This window comes from Mytilus trossulus, chromosome 4 (genome assembly GCF_036588685.1).
Source record: "Mytilus trossulus isolate FHL-02 chromosome 4, PNRI_Mtr1.1.1.hap1, whole genome shotgun sequence".
Classification (NCBI taxonomy): domain Eukaryota; kingdom Metazoa; phylum Mollusca; class Bivalvia; order Mytilida; family Mytilidae; genus Mytilus; species Mytilus trossulus.
In genome coordinates, this window is record NC_086376.1 from 63,684,959 (window position 1) to 63,703,680 (window position 18,722).

The following is an 18,722-nucleotide window of genomic DNA, read 5'->3' on the forward strand; positions in this document are numbered from 1 at the left end:
TTCACAAACAGTACACAATGGTCTTGAAGTATATATTCTAGGTGAAGTGTTTGTTTGTCATCTTGATTAATCTTATTGTGTTCATTGTATTTGGTGTCGTACAACTATATTTTTAACTTTAACTTTTTTTAAATTTTGGTAATATTCTATTGGCGTGGGCGGGTATTTATACACTCTGACATTGTGTTTTTGTGCTAGGGTCATTTGTTTTGTAGTCTTCTTTTTTTTTTCTGCCTAAATGTAGGTGTTTGGTCTATTTAGTTTGTATATGCAATATTATTTTACTTTTTGTCTTCATATGGATAAAGATTGTAACATAATGTTCATTTTTTTCCTTTTTAATGTCTGTTTGTTTTGTTCACATATAATATCATTATAATGATTTTTAATTTTGCGACTCTAATAAAATGATAGCTTTTGCTAGCTGTAAAACCAGAGTTTATGTTCCATTTTCTACATAAGGAACTAAAGATTAAACAAGAATTGCAACAAAAAATACAATAGATTGTTTAAAATCTGAAAGCTTCCTCAAACATTCTGTACAGTGTGGTCAAGACAAAATGACAAATATATTTCTTAGCAAGCAGATTATTGAACAAAGGGTCTTAAAGCTTACGTTTAAACTAAACCTTTACCGATTATGTCTGTTTGTTTTGTTCACAAATCGTTGTAATTATAAAAGAATTTGATACGACTGTCAGACAAGTGAAGTTACCGAGCAATACATTCAGGTTGTATCCACTATTTTCTACATAAAATAATGTCTGTACCAAGTCAGTAATATGACAGTTGTTATCCATTCGTTTGATTTGTTGGAGCATGTAATTCTGCATTTTGATTACGGACTTTCCGTTTAAAGTTTAAGAGCTCGGTATTTTTGTTATTTTACTTTTCTTTAGTTGCCATTATATGATAATAAGCCAAAGTCTTCAAAGTTAAATTAATCCCGCCAAAATTGTCACATCACAATGATGTTAATATGTGATAAAGGTATATGATAATTCAACTAACTGTACTAATTAGATTTAGATAAGTATACTAAATAGTGTTTGTGAATAAAAGATCAAGTTAGAATAAGTGTTATAAATACTCCTACTGGTCGAATCCTCCCCAGCATATTTTATTTAGAATGAAATAAGTTAACAGTATCAATAACTATTCATTGTTTCAAATACACGTTTATCTTTTAAGACTGAATAGTAGGCTAATTAATTAGTAAAACGGTAGCAGGATTACTTCATATCAACTATGGCGAGTATTCAAATTTCCAATTGACTTATTATGAAAGTGTCTTCACGTGATATCATATTTTCACGTGATATATTATAGTAAACAGTATTGATGACGTTAGTGTATTTTTCTGTTTATTTGACAATTACATAAATATGTTCTTTGAAATTTTCTTATTATATTTGCCCTTTCTTTGAGCTGTTCAAATTTATAGAGCTTATACAGCTAAATAGTTACCTCAACCTCTTGCCATTTCAGTAATTAATACACATACTAGTATTGACAAAAGTATGTGAAACATAATGAAAATACCTTATGGTTTAATTTTAATGTAAAGAAGAAGATGTGGAATGAATACCGATGTGACACAATTCCACAAGATACTAAATGACACAGACATTAACAGCTATTGGTCACCATACGGTCTTTAACATTAAGGAAAGCCCATACTGCATTGTCAGTTATAAAATCCCTAAAATCACAAATGTAAAACAATACATACCAGAAAACCAGAAACTAACGGCCTAATTAATGAAAAAAATCTTATCGTTTAGAGAATAAACATTTTTACTCTGCCACAAATTCTTTATGTGCCTGTCCCAATCAAAGAACCAGAAAATCAGTTGTTGTCGTTGGTTACTGTTTCTTTTGACTGTTTCACACATTGTCATGATTTGGTGTTTTTTTTAGTTCACTTCATGTATTTTTTCACATTACGGAAGACTGTAAAGTGACCAATATTTGTTAAAATCTTAGTCATTTGGTCTCTGTTACTAGTCCCAATGGCAAACATGCCTGTCCTAAGTAAGGAATCTGATGTACAGTAGTTGTCGTTTGTTTATGTAATATATACGTGTTTCTCGTTTCTCATTTTGTTTATATAGATTAGACCGTTGGTTTTCCCGTTTGAATGGTTTTACACTAGTAATTTTGGGGCCCTTTATAGCTTGTTGTTCGGTTTAAGCTAAGGCTCCGTGTTGAAGGCCGTACTTTAACCTATAATGGTTTACTTTTTAAATTGTTATTTGGATGGATAGTTGTCTCATTGACACTCACACCACATCTTCCTATATCTACTTATCTCCTCATCTGTATTCTTTCGAACAAATAGTTTCTCAATATCGAAAAGGATCAATGAAAATGTCGTTAAAGTTTAGGAATTTTTCAATAATGAAATTACTTGTATATAAATGGTCAGTTTGGGATGCATAATAGTGCAATTAAAATTTCATGTAATATTTATAGGATTGGTTTACATACTTAGCTTCGTGGGCAAACACTCTTAAAATCCATAAATATGTTGCTTTACACTGACGGTGAAGAAACGAAAATAGTTTAATATATAATAATAACAATATTGATAATTATCAGGAAAAATTTACTGCACTAGATGCTCAATTCGACAATTCATGTCTCTTTGTTTGGAGCCTATTTTAAAATCCCTGAGCTAAAACAATTAAGAGCATATTAACCAAAAAAGATCCCAAGTATGAACAAAAACTTGGAAGGAATTAGAGCTTGAATTTCTTGATCTAAAATAGCTTAGAAAAGTGTGTACGAACAAATTTTGATATCACAATATTAGTGCTTTTAACTTGGCTGGTAAAACATTTCCAGTCCGCCAACAAAACAAAATGATCGGCCTAGTAGAAGTAGTATAAATACATAGTATTCGGTCATGTTAAGCCTTATTGTCTCTTTTTTCTTTATTATGTACAGTAAATTATAAGAATGAGTCTTTTTATTTCTATATGATTGTAGTTTTATCTTTATTTTTCGAATGGCTAATTTATTAATTTGATAATACTTTCCAATAATACATATATTCATATAATTTTAAAAATATAACTTAAACACGCTAATTGTTACATTAAACAGTTCTATTAAAATATAAATAAATATATTTCGCTAGACACAATCTAGGCTCATCAGGCGTATGCATTTATCAAAGTAAAATTGGATGCATGACAAAAAAATATGTTTGTAGCTTAAACTATATACAGTTGAAATCAAAGTTTAACATATTTATTGATATTCTATAAATATATACATAAACAACAACAACATGTACCGCTTCAAGACAAACAGTTACTTAAGATCGTCAGAATAATTGGTGCTACTCCTAGCAATCCATAAAGGGTATTGATCATTAAAATTATTTGATAATTAGATGACATGACATTATACGCAAATTTTATTTGTTGAATCTAATTTGTTTAAAGATTATCATATAATGATATATTCACCTATAAAGAAAGCCTAATTATCGATAGAGTCGGAGGAGTATCGATTGTAACTTTTTAATTCAACTTGTCATTACCAGAAATTATGAATTAACCGAGAACCGGACACATAAATTCAGGCCAAACAACTATTCCTGTCATTACGCGACCAAAACTCTTCCATCAGATTTTGCAATTTTTCAAGATTGTGAACCCAAGGAATAAAAACAATAAAAATTTTATGTTCTTTTTCTTAACTTTTCTAGCATATTAATTTTGATTTTATCAGACATTAATTGAAATGTTGCGAAGATATGATCTGCTGAATCTAGAGTATTGATCAAACAACGCCTACAGTACATAGATAATTTTACAAGCCTCATCATTGGTCTTTGCAACCTTAGCAAATTATGGCTATTGAAATGACGTGTGATCTTCCTAAACAATAAATACAAGCCAGGTTTAGTATTCTGTCACTTTTGTTTGCTTTCAAGGAAACGGGGAACTATGGAAACTTTAAATATTTTTCTTGTTATTTTTTCATTATTAGGAACAATTATAATAGCTTCATCTTCAGATGAGTCGAGTGAAAGAAAGAAAAGAGATTTAGATACTATAGATGACACGAACAATGACTTTTTAACTGCTGATAAAAGACGACCGGGTTGGGGGAAAAGAAGTTTTGACGATGATCTTTTAAATAATTTAGATAAACGCCGACCTGGCTGGGGAAAAAGAAGTGATATGTTGTTCGATTCCGAAGAAATTGAAAAACGTGCCCCAGGTTGGGGCAAAAGGTCCAGTTCATTATATGATGTAGAAAAACGAAAACCTGGTTGGGGCAAAAGAAGCTCAGCTCTTCTTGACGATCTTAGTTTATACAACTCTATAGTTAAACGGCGACCTGGATGGGGAAAACGATCTGACACTTTTAAAGTTGATATTCGACGACCCGGATGGGGCAAACGAACGCCAGGATGGGGAAAGCGCTCAGGACCAAATATGTGCATGGATTTGCAAGATGAAATTCTACAGTTATACAAATTACTAAACGAGGTAACTATTCTTAGAATCTTGTATTGAATTGATTTATTTTATAACAAAATCAAATGTGCACGCATTTATATTTTTTAATTTCACATTTTGTTATTATTATTTTTATGATTTTCTTATGACTTTGGAGAATTAATTCTAAGAAATATTAGAAATCTTAATCAAACAAAATTTGTTTGTGTGTTGGCTTTTTCATCATCGGATTCCTTAAGCATAATGGCAGCTAATATAGGCTATTGACCTCTATAACTTAGGGACTGACCTTTATGTCTTGTTGTGTCGTGACATAGACAACATGCTTTGTTGAGTTAACAGTGATATTAATTCGTCGTGACGTATGACGCTGTTTTGTTATGTACCAATTCTTAGTCTATAAATGTTCATATTAAGATTCCTTCTTAATTTAAAAAGTATTTTTCAAATGTTTCAAGGGTGTTTCCAAAATTGCAAAACACAACTTTGTATTCATTCCAAATCAACCAATCTGTGTAAAGCACTTGCTTGCATATCTTTTGCGTCCTTGAGGGGGATGCTTTTATGTTTTTGTATGCATACAAAGTTGGAACTATTCTCTTTTAACCTACAGAAACATTTTTGCAATTTTCTTCTTAAAATTCGATGTAAAAAGATATATACAAAATATTTGTGTGGTTTTGGTAATATGCGTTCGGTTTCGCCTGCTTTATTTTCAACTGTAATATGATTTTAAACTTGGATTTCCAACTGTTCAAGTACTCCTTTATTAACTTTACTTTCTCCATTACCAAATGTCAGTTTCTTTGGGTACAAAAATACTGACTAAGCTCCGTAATAAGATAAGCCGAACGCTTCTATATTTTCGTATAGCTGTATTGTACGAGAGGTTACTATTGTATTATTCATGTAGTTTAATATTTAATAAACCAAGACAAATACACTCGCCATCAGACAGCGAATGTATAAAGACAATTTAAAAGGTTTTTTCACGTACATTGTATAATAGCCGTTAATAATTTACTTTGTCATTTGCTGTTTCATCAGGATAACAAGCCTTACATGCTTGAAGAAGTATATTGTCTTATAAAAATGTCACTTTTAATTATCGTAATTATATAGAACATTCTACAAATGTATTCGAAAGGTCCGAAAGATTGTATAACTGACTGTATTTGAAATATGTTATAACAAATATAGATAGCTCTTGTCCAAAATATATTGAATATACTTTATATATGATATCAAGTAAATGCCCCCACAATAAAAATGCATAGAGATTAAACATTGTTTTGTTTTGTTTCCATAATGTAAAAAAATATATTGTGTAATCTCACACAATCTCAGCTATCATAAATATATCATTGCAATATATAATCAATATTTTTAATATTCGTTTATTCTTATAAGCTATGTTAAAGTCGGCTCTATGTAATAGCAATAGAAATAGAATTTCTTATACCTACTCTAGTTAATATTCGTCATATTTTAATACCAGTATATCTTGATCAATACTTACACTAATAGAACCATCCAAAGCCAAAATAAACCCAGCTACTCTTACTTTTTGTCGAAATATAATTAAGAAGATGTGATATAAATGTCAATGAAACAACTCTCCAACCGAGCCCAACTATCGTAGAAGTTAGCAGCTATAGGTCACCGTGTGGCATTCGTTGAAGAGCAAAATCCACACCACACAACAAGCTATAACAGGCACAGATATCACAAACGTAAAAAACATTTAAACGGTAAAAGCTGGCAGCCTTATTTATGTGCTAAACAATGTACATATGTATTTGTAAATTTGTCTGATAGTCCGTCCTGTTATCTTTGTAAAACTGATATTAATTAATTTGAAATCATTCCTTATACGAAATACCAACACAAAGTTAACAAAGTTCATAGCTCATGATTAGGATTATACGGATGTTCTTCATCTCAAGTCTAAGTAAGCTGTACACTCGAAACAATACCGGTTTGAGCAGAATTATTCTTTTAAACGTCCATACCGCGTTTTATGTGCATTGAGAATTAAGTTTATTTTTAAAATTATTCCTAAACTATAAGCATGATGAAGGAAAGTCAACACCGAATTGATAATATTGACCCTACAACTGCTTTTTGTAAATAAGATTCATAATCACTATCAATTCTACAAGACAAATCGTAGCGTTGTAAACTTTAGACATTAATAGCCATATTAGGAAATTTGAACATCATTTGAATTAAGGCATACATTCTCCTTGGTATCTCTTTTATAAAAAGCATCAAGAGAATGATTTCTGGGTGTACATTTGTGTACTATTGTTTGACTAATTTTCATTTTTAGTCATGGCGTTGTCAGTTTGTTTTAGATTTATGAGTTTGACTGTCCCTTTGGTATCTTTCGTCCCTCTTTTAAGAGTAGTTCTAAATATCACATTTCTAAAAACATTTTAGTCGACACATCACATTGCACACAACGTTTCAGTTGCATAATTTAAATCAAGGTTGTTGTTATTTTACAAATCATTATCATCAATAGTTGTTATTTTACAAATGATGAGTATTGATGGGTGATAATAATTGAATAGTTATTTTGTTTTTATCACTTACTGATAATGATATTGTAACAATTATTGATGAGTACCGTATAATTCTGGTAAAAGTTTTATCTATCATTTGATCTCAAATCCCATTAATATGTTTATATTATAGGACTTTCTTCACATTACTAACATTAAACATCAGTCGCGAGCCACTATGTGAACCATTGTGGCGAATGAAGTCGGGAAAGAGCCAAACAAAGGTTTTACATTGTGTAGAGCGACAGTTAATATCATCACAAACTTTAATCTATAAATCAGAATAATGAGCATGTTCTGTTTATTAGATTTTCATAACACTTTGCTAAATCAACACAGGAGTCTCATAGATAAAATATATGATTTTAATTGCTGTTCATCATCTGAAAGACGCATTACGGCACCCAAAATTGAGCAAAAGCAATCAAGTCACTGCAAGGTCAGTACAACCGTAGAACCGAGCCGAATCATTCTCTGTACAAACAAGTTGCTATAAGCAACACCACGGAACCCTATAATGGAACAGGACTCCCTTTTGCCGTGTGATCATTCATTTCTGGTAATATTCAAATTTCTCAGTCTTTAATTTTAAGACCAAATTTTTTACAATATATATATCAATCAGGAGATGAATGACGATTTAAAATCAACCCTGAATTCAAGAAAAAGACAATAAACAAAAAAAAGAGACACGAAAACCGCTAACGAGATGCAATCTACATACAACTATAAATGTGTGAGGTAAAAGCGGTTAAGTTTTAAATATTCAAAAAGATAGTTGTAAACACTTGGTTAATTCTGCTTCAGTCATTTGAAACCTTAACAATTGTTACAATTGTTTACGTATAAATATATATTGGTTGATTACCTTAGATTCAAATACAAAGCAATGGTCTCATCTCGAATTACTAACATAGATTATATTGAATGCTTACGAAATAAACAGCATTTTATGGAACTGTTCATCCACCAATACAATCCCGATACTGTAAATTTAGAAATTTAGAAATTTTAGAAACCAATGCTTGCATTTATTACTGTGAATCAATGATAAGTGGCAAGAATGGCAGATGTAATTATAACAATAGAAATAATATGTGAAAGAAAATCACCAATGAAATTACCAATGCCAGTTATTTATATTGAGAACATGCTACCGTCGGACTTTTCTCATTTATAAATGAAAACATCGCAAACATTTCTACATATAGCGATGTTTGTTTTGACTAAGTTTTTTGGTAGTGTTGTGTAAACTGTCAGTGTTCTGTTCCTTTGGTCAAGTGTTGTCAGTCTTTCCTTTCTTTATACTAAAATAATATTATTCAAAGAAACATAATTTCACCGAAACAATGTTGAAGATTGTTTTACAAGATTCATAACAGTGATTGCTATTAAGAATTAGATTGTACGATGCTCAACATATGATCTGTACTGAATAACAGTATTCATTAGTCTTGTCTTGTGATAACACCTGCGTCAGAGGAAAAATGACCAAACACACCATAATTAAGGCTGTCGATATTTGTAAACAAATACAAATCTATCGTGAAACAAATTTTTATTTTGGTCCATGTACTTACCATTATAATTAAATTGACATATTGAAGTAAAACTTGTAAAATTACTAGGACGTTCTCATTAAATATACAACATAAAAATTACGAACCGTTTACTTTATTGTCTCACAACATGAGAAATAATGAACCACTCTCAAACTTAGGTTGCCAAATGTGTAAACTTAACTATTCGAAATGTAATCCAGGTATCGCTGTCGGTGAATTCAATCTCTTTGGTACCATCCTACGTGTGCGACTCTAGTCTCCGTAAGCCAGTATTTCTGTACTGCGATTGTTCATTTTATATAAATAGGCAAACATAATGCCCCTTCAGTTTCAAATTTTTCGGCAGTTTTTGATACTATATTTTGTAAAGGAAAGTTCTCAACCTACTAAGATTATTTGATAAGATGTTAAATCCCATATTTTATTTTTTTCATTTAGAACAAAATATACCCAAGTTTAATTAGATTAGCCAAAACACGTTAGTTTTGAATAAGAAGGAATGGATGTAAATATCTGAAGTAACTTTCATTGTGTACAACACTAAATATATTGCATCGCCATGGTTTCGAGTCTGGTAGTATATCTACTTGAATACTGTTTCAAGACTATTACGATAAATGTGTCACCACAGCCTGTCTAATTAGCTGACAATTATAGGTTCCGATTGCTACAATTAAATTTCCTTTTAATTCTTTATAGAACTAGCTTGATTGATCGAATTCGTTATTGTAAATACTTGAGATGACTTTGTAACAGTTCAACAAAAGGTACCAGTATTGGTAGACAACTTTACTCCTACATTTTGTTTATTTTAGAATAGGTTTTGTACATCCTTTCTTCGTATATATATAGACAAATTATTGTTCAGTTCTTCTCCTAATATTATAGAACAAAAAATATAAAAGACAACAATTAATCCTAATTGCTTACAAGATTTCCGGTTAAGGATGATAAATATTAAAGAATATTTAAAAAGTCTGTCTTGATTGCCGTAAAAGGTGATTTAAAAGAGAAAAATTTGACGAACATACATCGTTGACCCTTCTGTAATTTAAACACGTTTCAATATGCACCTTACAATCGTTTTTTTGAACGCAGATTTATTAAGATTATGCAAACATAGACTTGCTCAAATTCATGAAACTTTTCAATTTGCTTATAGATATAGGAAGATGTGGTGTGAGTGCCAATGAGACAACTCTCCATCCAAATAACAATTTAAAAATTAAACCATTATAGGTTAAAGTACGGCCTTCAACACGGAGCCTTCGCTCACACCGAACAACAAGCTATAAAGGGCCCCAAAATTACTAGTGTAAAACCATTCAAACGGGAAAACCAACGGTCTATTCTATGTTTGTTTGTTTATCTCATTTTTTTTTAAATTTACGAATCCTAGTCTTATTTAAGATGATAAGTGCAATTTTAAATCATCATTATAATCAGTATAACTAAAATAGCATTTCTATAGTATCATGTATATTCACGCCAAGTTTTCTGTAAAGAGTCACATGTGTGTTTCACAAACTTTGATTTGATTTTTCTTCTCGCAGTGCGAAAAGTATATTGTTCTTTACACTAACCACGATTGTAATAAATTTTAAAGGCAGAATAAATCAACGCATTCAACAATTTTCTTCCATTTACCACCTTCTTTGTACCTCTCCAAGTATTTTGTCTTTTTCGTAGTTTTGATATATTGTTGAATTCTATTATTTCAAACTCCAAATCTTGAGGCACGCACTCACATTTAAATAATTAAAGTGTGTAAACATTAATTTTGACACAGCTTATTTAGCTAATGCGTAGTGAAAATTAAAACAAAATCTCCAAAGCCATTTTCATTTTGACGAAAGGATAATATTTATCTTCATTATCATCTACAAGTTCATTTCGCCTTTAATGTAATCCTAAACAACATGAAAGGATAAAATATTCATCAATACAAGGAAACAACACCAGCAGGTGAATAGTGGGAAGGTTAAACTTTTAGTTTATGAAAAAAATCTTGACTCTATCACATCATAGATAATTGACTCTGTTCAATTCTTTGCTTGCAATCTGCAATGAATTAATATCTATCAGTGAGTTTTTAGCTATTATATAATGCATGTCAAAAGGCATGAAAAGAGTCTTTCCCTGCTTGATAAATTAGTTTATCATCCTTTGCATATTGAATATGTTCTTCCCTATCATGATGAATGGAAACGATGACTGCTTTCAAACGTGTCAAACATTTGTATAATCATAAATTTCTTTGATTCTCACAGATTTCTGCAATCTTTGACACCGTATTTTCAATTTTACTTAGAGGAGTTTAGGCTTTTCCCCCATGAACTGTCAATCAATCTGGTAACTAGACACTAAGATATCCTCCGTGGACCGCGCCATTAGTGACTTGATATATCTAATTTTAAAAGAAATTGACGCGCGTTAATAAAGATAAGAATAGGACTTAACAGTACCGGTCTATAATTGTTTCTTAGTAATTACTCTTTGTTACAATACATGCCTTATTAATTGTCATTCATTTGATTTCTCAGTCAATTTGATGTCAATATGTTCCATCACATCCTTGAATCATCGGAATATAAAATGTAATGTGGGATAACAAGCTATCAATGTTTTCCTTATTAAATTTGCATTAATGTTCTTATGCATAGCGAAACATACTAGTCGGTCGTCTTTTAGCATGTTATACGATAAATAAAATTTACAAGTTCTATTTCCAGAAAATTTGCTGAAATATCAAAAATGGTAATTGTATCAAAGGACAGTTAAAAAGAGAAAATATATAAAATAAACTAAAAGTGTGTCGTGAAAGATTGTAAAAACTGATTTTCAAGGATAACAAAATTAATCAAGAATTTATTCCGTTATAAATGTATCATTACCATATACGATATATTTACTTAAAAGAGTTATCCATTGTATTTTTAATATTTTCGAAAATGATTTGAATTATGCGGATACATTTTCTGTGGTTTATTAAATGTCTATTGTAATATAACGTTTTTAAATGAAATTCCATATCAAAAGACTTATAGATTTTACGGCTAACTATGCGGTACATCTTTTACTCATCGTTGAAGTCCAAAAGGTTACCCCTAGTTGTGTGACCACTCAAAGATTGTCCATAGCGTATACCGCATTCAAGACAATAAAATGTTCAGTTGTTTTGCGCAAGCATTAACTATTTTGTATTTTTATTTCAGGCTGAGAAATTACATAGTGAATGTGAAGCCCTCAATATATGATGTTAAAGGTTGGTATTTTACAAATAAAAAATATAAAGGTGATAAACTCCTGGCTTCTGCTTCATTATTATCAAAACGCATTTTGTTTATAAGAAGGAGAACTATGCAGAAAGAAAAGCAAAACAAAACAGAAAGACACAATTACTGCACACTTCTTTAGTGTTGCTGTCTAATTGATATTTATCTCTTTTGCCCTGTTATTCATATGCAGACTCGAGTTGCTTCCTTGCTGGAACAGTCTCTCTTCCGGTCTAAGATTTGGAAAATATTTTTAATTATATATTATGCAACGAATATAATTTCCATATCAGATGTAAAGTTTAATTTAGTAAAATAACCAAGAGTAGGAAATATAAGTGGACGAGATAATAATCTATATTGTGAGAAGCTGATACTTGTATTGAATGGGTACCAAAATTATGAGCTAATAACATCTCGTAGTGTGTAGATACACGTGAATGAAATAAACTGCACCATTATCAACCCATTCATTTATACTAATAATTAATATGTTTACACTGTTAATTTGGGAGAAAACAATAGTGATAACGATAAAAATTGACATTGAATAATTCTTTCGTTGGCGTTTACAAAATATCAAAAACAAAAACAACATATGTCAGTTAATTTGATATGATGACTGGACGACAGACATATTGAAGAATTATTAATCTAATTTATAAGTACAATATGCATGCCCACTTCTTAAAGTTCTTTTGAATCTTTCACTAACAAATATCTTATCTTTGTACTGATGTCATCTTTGCATTCAGACAGATTATTTCTCTTATGAATGTGTGGTATTTAAAGAAATTAATGTATAAGCTGACATAGTAACATAGTCGAAAACCAGGAAAAAAACAGTAATATCTTCCATCTGAAAGAATAAAATAGATATCAATACACAAATGGGATGTTATACAATAATAAAGCTAGAAACCTCCACCGCTAATTGTGAACAAACCTAACGGAAGATATTCATCATCACCATAGGAATAATATGTCAAATGAATGTAACATTTTCATCTGAACTTCAGAGTAAGAGGACAAACACATGATTGATTTAGGCAAATATTTTATTGTTACGTGATGGCAATATTAATGCTCATTTCACTAAAATTTGCAAATATAATCTCGACTTGAATTGAACAGAGAACAATTGTGAGTTATAACGGACTAAAGATAAAACGATAGGCATAAAGTTAAGGACACTTAGTCTGGGGAAATACATATTAAATAATAAAATTGGAAAATTTAATTTCAGTTTCTTTCCTGACTATTTATAACAAAGGAATACGCTAATTCTACTTGTATTGTATTTTTTCCTGTTTTCTCGTTCTACAAGTATTTATGTAAACTCAAAGGTAGGATAGTCATCCATAAAAATCCCACTTTAAGCTTTTTAATTTGATCTAATATGTTAATATAACGAAAAGATACAGAATGTATCGACGCTGCACACTAAATAGGGAAAAAAAGGCTGAGAGTGCATTTAATACTTGAATTAGATATATGAATAATGCCATGGTTAGATTTTTGCGTAAAAATATGCATTGCAGTTAATCAAATTTCGACTTGGTGTGTTTCACAGTAAAAGTATGAAGACCAATATTTCAATGTTATATGATTTTATTTTTCCATTTTTTATTTCAGACATTCACCAAAAGGGAACATCTTCGTACGATCACAGTCATGGATATTCATCATTTACACCATTGAAATCAACATTCCACAGTTTTATTGCCATGATCATTTCTAAGTTGCCACTGTTGACAATAATAAACATAACCTGAGAGGGTAAATAATACCAAAATTTGGTCCAACTATTGTTAGACGGTTTGGATTGACTGCTACCTGTTTTATGTAATGATGTACTTTCAAAAAGTACAACTCAAAAATAAAATGTTCTATATTATAAAAAGTCTGTTGTTTTTATGTTTGGAGATCGTATATTCTGTATATGTTTTTGTACTTCTGGTACAATTTCAGTGTCATACAATGCCAACGATTGGCGTTGTCGTCCGTCGAATACTATCAACAACTTTTACTCTTGAAACACAACGGATAAATATTTTGAAACTTAGCAGCAATGGTATATGGTATTTCTTAGAATAACTATCCTCATTATGATTTTAATGGATTCGTTTGTCTCGTGTTTCAAAACTTCTAAGCAGTTCGAGCAAAACTGAAAAAAGGAAATTTCTGTATATTCCTGGTGGTTTTTTTATTGACAACCTTTTCGTCCCTTGAATGCCAGTTTTTAGAACAGTTTTACAATTATTTATCATTATCTTGAAACTATAAATCAAAATGGCTGAAATCGTCTATCGACTCCTAATTATTGATATAACGTTGAAAACTTGTACTATGAATATAAAGTTTCATTTCACCTATTATGCATTTTTGGCAAAAGCAGTATGAAGTCGTTGCAGAAAGCTGTAAAGAGATAAAACGATTAGCAAGACCATAATTGTCTTTTTAATATTCTCCAAGTGAATTTGAATTAAACACAGCTACACAAATAATGCAGGATGGTTTTGAAGTATAGATTCCAGGAACACGTCTGTACCGAGTAAGAAATAAGACAGTTAATATGCATTTGGTTTTTTTTTCTGTTTGGGCTTTGGCCTTGCAATTGTATCAGGGCTGTCCGTTTTAAATTTTCCTTTCATTTTTTTTTTTTAATTATACTTTTTACAATCTGATTTCCTCAGTGTGTGAAATATTGCTGTCACGTTTGTTTATTATTCTAATATGACGTTCTTATTACGCTTTGTTAACAACGCCGTGTTCTAATAAGCACACAAAATATGTTTGACAAATGCGCACGGACTTACTGTTTATATTAACGTTATTTCCATCGTTATCCTTTTAAATATTTACATTTAAGCAGCTAACATAAACTTTTATTATATATTTTTATCAAACAACATATATTTGCCCTGCTTTTTAGACTTATCAAATATGAAATGTAATATACAGACTCCTCAGGGAGGACACGAGAACAGCCAAACATTCTTACGGTATTTTCGTACGCTTCGATCTATAAATATATTGTATTTGTCATATTAGAATCGCAATAATTCCTTCATGTCATGCTCTATGCTCATTTAACCATGGGTAGGCATTATTTTTGACCACATTTTACACCTCGCTAACGCTCAGTGTAAAATATCGACAAATATAATACCTACCCATGTTAAAATGAGCATAGAGCATGACATGAAGAAATTATTTCTTAATTTTGATGGTTCAAATGTTTACCAGGTGATCGAATCAGGACCCAAGTAGCCTCTGGTCCTTTCCCTATTCATTTGAAGGTCATCATATTCAATTAGAAGTTTACTTCTATAATTCATTATTTAAATCGGGGTTTTTTTTTTTTTCGTTCAAACTTCATGGCACTTATTTTGTAGTTTGATAAGTTTTAAAAAAAAATTGTGTACTTTTATGTGTCTTTAAAAGAGGGACGAAAGATACCAAAGGGACAGTCAAACTCGTAAATCTAAAACAATGGACAGTCAAACTCAGAAATCTAAACTAAACTGACAACGCCATGGCTAAAAATGAAAAAGACAAACAGACAAACATTAGTACACATGACACAACACAGAAAACTAAATATTAACAACACGAACTCCACAAAAAGCTAGGGGTGATCTCAGGTGCTCCGGAAGGGTAATCAGATCCTGCTCCACATGTGGTACCCGTTCTTTGTTTTCCCCGTAGCATTGTTAATTTGTTATATCTGATAAGTTTGTATATCCCAACTAGTATCTTTTGTCTTTCTCTTTTGTAGCGTTACGTTTGATTATGACATGCAATATAATTTCAAGGATTATATAACGAAATAAGAGTTTTATTGAAAATCGGTATCCACTTATTACTATCTTCATTTTCATTAAAAAAAATGTGCACCTTACTTTTTTGCTATTGTTCCTTTTCGTTGGTCTTGATTTTTACATAGTTATCTTCTGATGACCCCGGTATGGACATTTTCAAAATTAAAATCGATTGTTTTCAATGATACCCATAATTGACAAGTGCATACACATTTGCGACTACTGGTCCGCTAATATTTGTCATATATGTTAATCATTTTAGTTTCCTGATAAAAAAAAATCCTATTTATATTATGCTTTCTTATTCTAAAATTTGTAACCCTTCTGTAGTTTATGCAAAAAAATACAGTCAAGCCTCATTAGCCAATACACCTTATCGCTATTTATCCGCCATTACTGGACATCACACAAGTTCCCGTAAAATTTTGACGTCATAAAAGAGATATCTGACGCCACAATGGAAAAGAGATTGTTGTATGACGTCGAAAGTTCAAGCGGGACAGATTCTCGGGTCAAGCGGGAATAGCGATAAGGTGTATAGTTTTTATCCTAATAAAAGTTTATCCTTTCTGCATTCAGCAAACACAAGAATTGATATTATAGATTATCGTAGCTGCATGTAGCTGCATGTACCTGCATGTAGCCGCATCTAGCTGCATTTAGCAACAGAAAGAAAAGTCTTTATACAATTTATTTTAACAAATGAGATGAGTTATGGTGTCAAAGATACCAAATGTGTCTCTCACTGGCATTTACTTCTTTTTTTGACAGTAATTCCCGTTTTAGAAATTTAAGTTCAGTACCTTGTTATTCTTTTTTAATCAGCAAAAATATTTACTTGAAGACAACAGAAGTATGAATTAAAGAACTCTGGTATTTGTTTTCTTCTTAATACTGGTTCATAGAAATAAAGTTAACCATTCATACAGGAACAATGTGTTTTCATTCCTTACATAAGTACAAATCGTCAGCTGAAAAACCTGTTCACCAACCTAAACGTAGACGTTACGTATAATTTCAATGATTAACAAATAGTAGGAATTCTTTTCATATGAAACGTTTTCCGTTGAAAAGTATGGCTTTGGGGATCTGCCTTAAGACCATTAAAACAAGTTTCTTAGACAGTCGATGTTCTTTTCATGAACATTTGAAAAGCAAACTTAATGTTAAACAAAGAAAAATGTAATATAACAAAAATCCCGAACTCCCTGTAAATTCTAAAAGAAAATTCTTTAATCAAATGGCAAAACAAAAAGTTCAAACACATCAAACGAATGGAAAATAACTGTCACACTCTTAACTTGGAAAAGGCTTTAAATTGTGTATAAAAGGTGGATTAAACCTGTCTTAGCTTATTTACCTTTCACATGAACAGCATATGCAAAAACAGAAAAGTTGGCATATTAATCATAAAAGAGGATGTTCAACATTTTAATTGTGTTTAGTCGTCTTATATTTCTTTATAACAGAGTTGATATTTAAGTCTGAATTTGCAGTTACTTAGGATTCTATTTGGCTTAAACGTTCCTTGCATAATTCTGGATAGATACGAACTCAAATACCATTTCCTTTTCAGGCATTTTTCACTATAATGTTAATTGATAAAAAAAATGAGCAGTGCTTTACTGCATTCCATTTAGAGAACTTGAATTGTCTAAAAAAAAAATAATAATTTTTACCATTCCTATATAAAAGTATATTTATATGGATATCATTATGCCAGATATACAACTATTGAAAATAAAACAAAACACAAAATAAGAAACTTTGCTATGATAGAATAGTGTTTGATAGCGTATTAATATCATATCTAAACGAGAAAAGGAGGCGTTTAATGTATTGAGGGAGTAAGTAACAAATCATAAAGAGAAGAAAATATAAGTAGACGTTATGACACTTTGGTATTATAATTGGATCAACAGACAAATAATGAAGGATTTTGTGATCCAAACACATTAATATTTTTTTTATTTTTTTTTAGGGAATGATTACATGGCTTTCATAATGGAAATAAAACCAGAATTTATTAGTTTGACATATAACTTAGCAAATTTATAGATATTATACGTGTCTAATGATAGTATTGTTTTCAAAAAGGTTGGGTAAAAATAAACTCGAACAAACATATTCCACTTCATGTCTGTGAAAGAAATAAGCCGTATCTGTAACTGTCTCAATTATCGGCATGTTACTATGTTATGTTCGGCAGAATTAATTTCTGTCTACCCGTGCGAGATGGACACAGATTAGACTCATAAGCGAAAGCTGAAAAAAAGTTAAAGGAAGAGAAATGACATGGTCTGCGAAAGCGCAAATTAGTCCACAGACATAAACTATCATACATACCATGATTGAACTTTTTTATTTGCGCCCAACGCGCGTTTCGTCTACAAAATATTCATCAGTGAAAGTCGAATGAAAATATGTTAAAAAGGCAAAAGTGCTGACTACTGGGCTGGTGAGATACCCTCCATCAGCAGTAGCATCAACATAGTGGTTGTAAATAAACTCATGATACTATATTCTGTTCGGTTGAATTAGTTTCTGTCTTCCTCGTGCGAGATGGACACAGATTTGACTTATAAGCGAAAGCTGAAAAATAGTTAAACGAAGAGAAATTACCTGGTCTGCGAAAGCACAAGTTAATCCTCAGATATAAACTTTCATACATACCATGATTGAATTTTTTAAGGTGCACCTAACGCGCGTTTTGTCTATAAAGACTCATCAGTGAAGGTAGAATTAAAAAATGTAAAAAAAAAAACAGAAAAAAAGTACGATGTTGAAAATATAATAAAGAAGATGTGGTATGATTGCCAATGAGGCAACTGTCCACAAGAGACTTAAATGGCACAGACATTAACTATAGATCACCGTACGGCCTTCAACAATGAGCTAAGCCCATACCGCATAGTCAGCTATAAAAGGCCCCGATTAGACAATGTAAAACAATTCAAACGAGAAAACTAACGGTCTAATTTATATAAAACAATGAAGCATTGAGTAACAAAAACAT

At 30.9% G+C, this 18,722-nt stretch overlaps 1 protein-coding gene across 1 annotated transcript; it reads left to right on the top strand.

Moving 5' to 3' along the window:
* Positions 1–3,893: 3,893 nt before the first annotated feature.
* On the top strand, positions 3,894–13,779 carry LOC134714097 (APGW-amide-related neuropeptide). Its single transcript, XM_063575342.1, has 3 exons — positions 3,894–4,508; positions 11,823–11,872; positions 13,518–13,779. Exons 1-2 carry the CDS (start codon positions 3,960–3,962, stop codon positions 11,862–11,864), a joined length of 591 nt encoding a protein of 196 aa, XP_063431412.1. The 5' UTR covers positions 3,894–3,959; the 3' UTR covers positions 11,865–11,872; positions 13,518–13,779.
* The last annotated feature ends 4,943 nt before the right edge of the window (positions 13,780–18,722 follow it).

Coding starts and splice junctions, on each gene's coding strand:
- LOC134714097 (XM_063575342.1), top strand. CDS start 3,960: ATGGAAACTTTAAATATTTTTCTTGTTATTTTTTCATTATTAGGAACA. Junction 4,509..11,822: donor TATACAAATTACTAAACGAG/GTAACTATTCTT, acceptor TTTTTATTTCAG/GCTGAGAAATTACATAGTGA.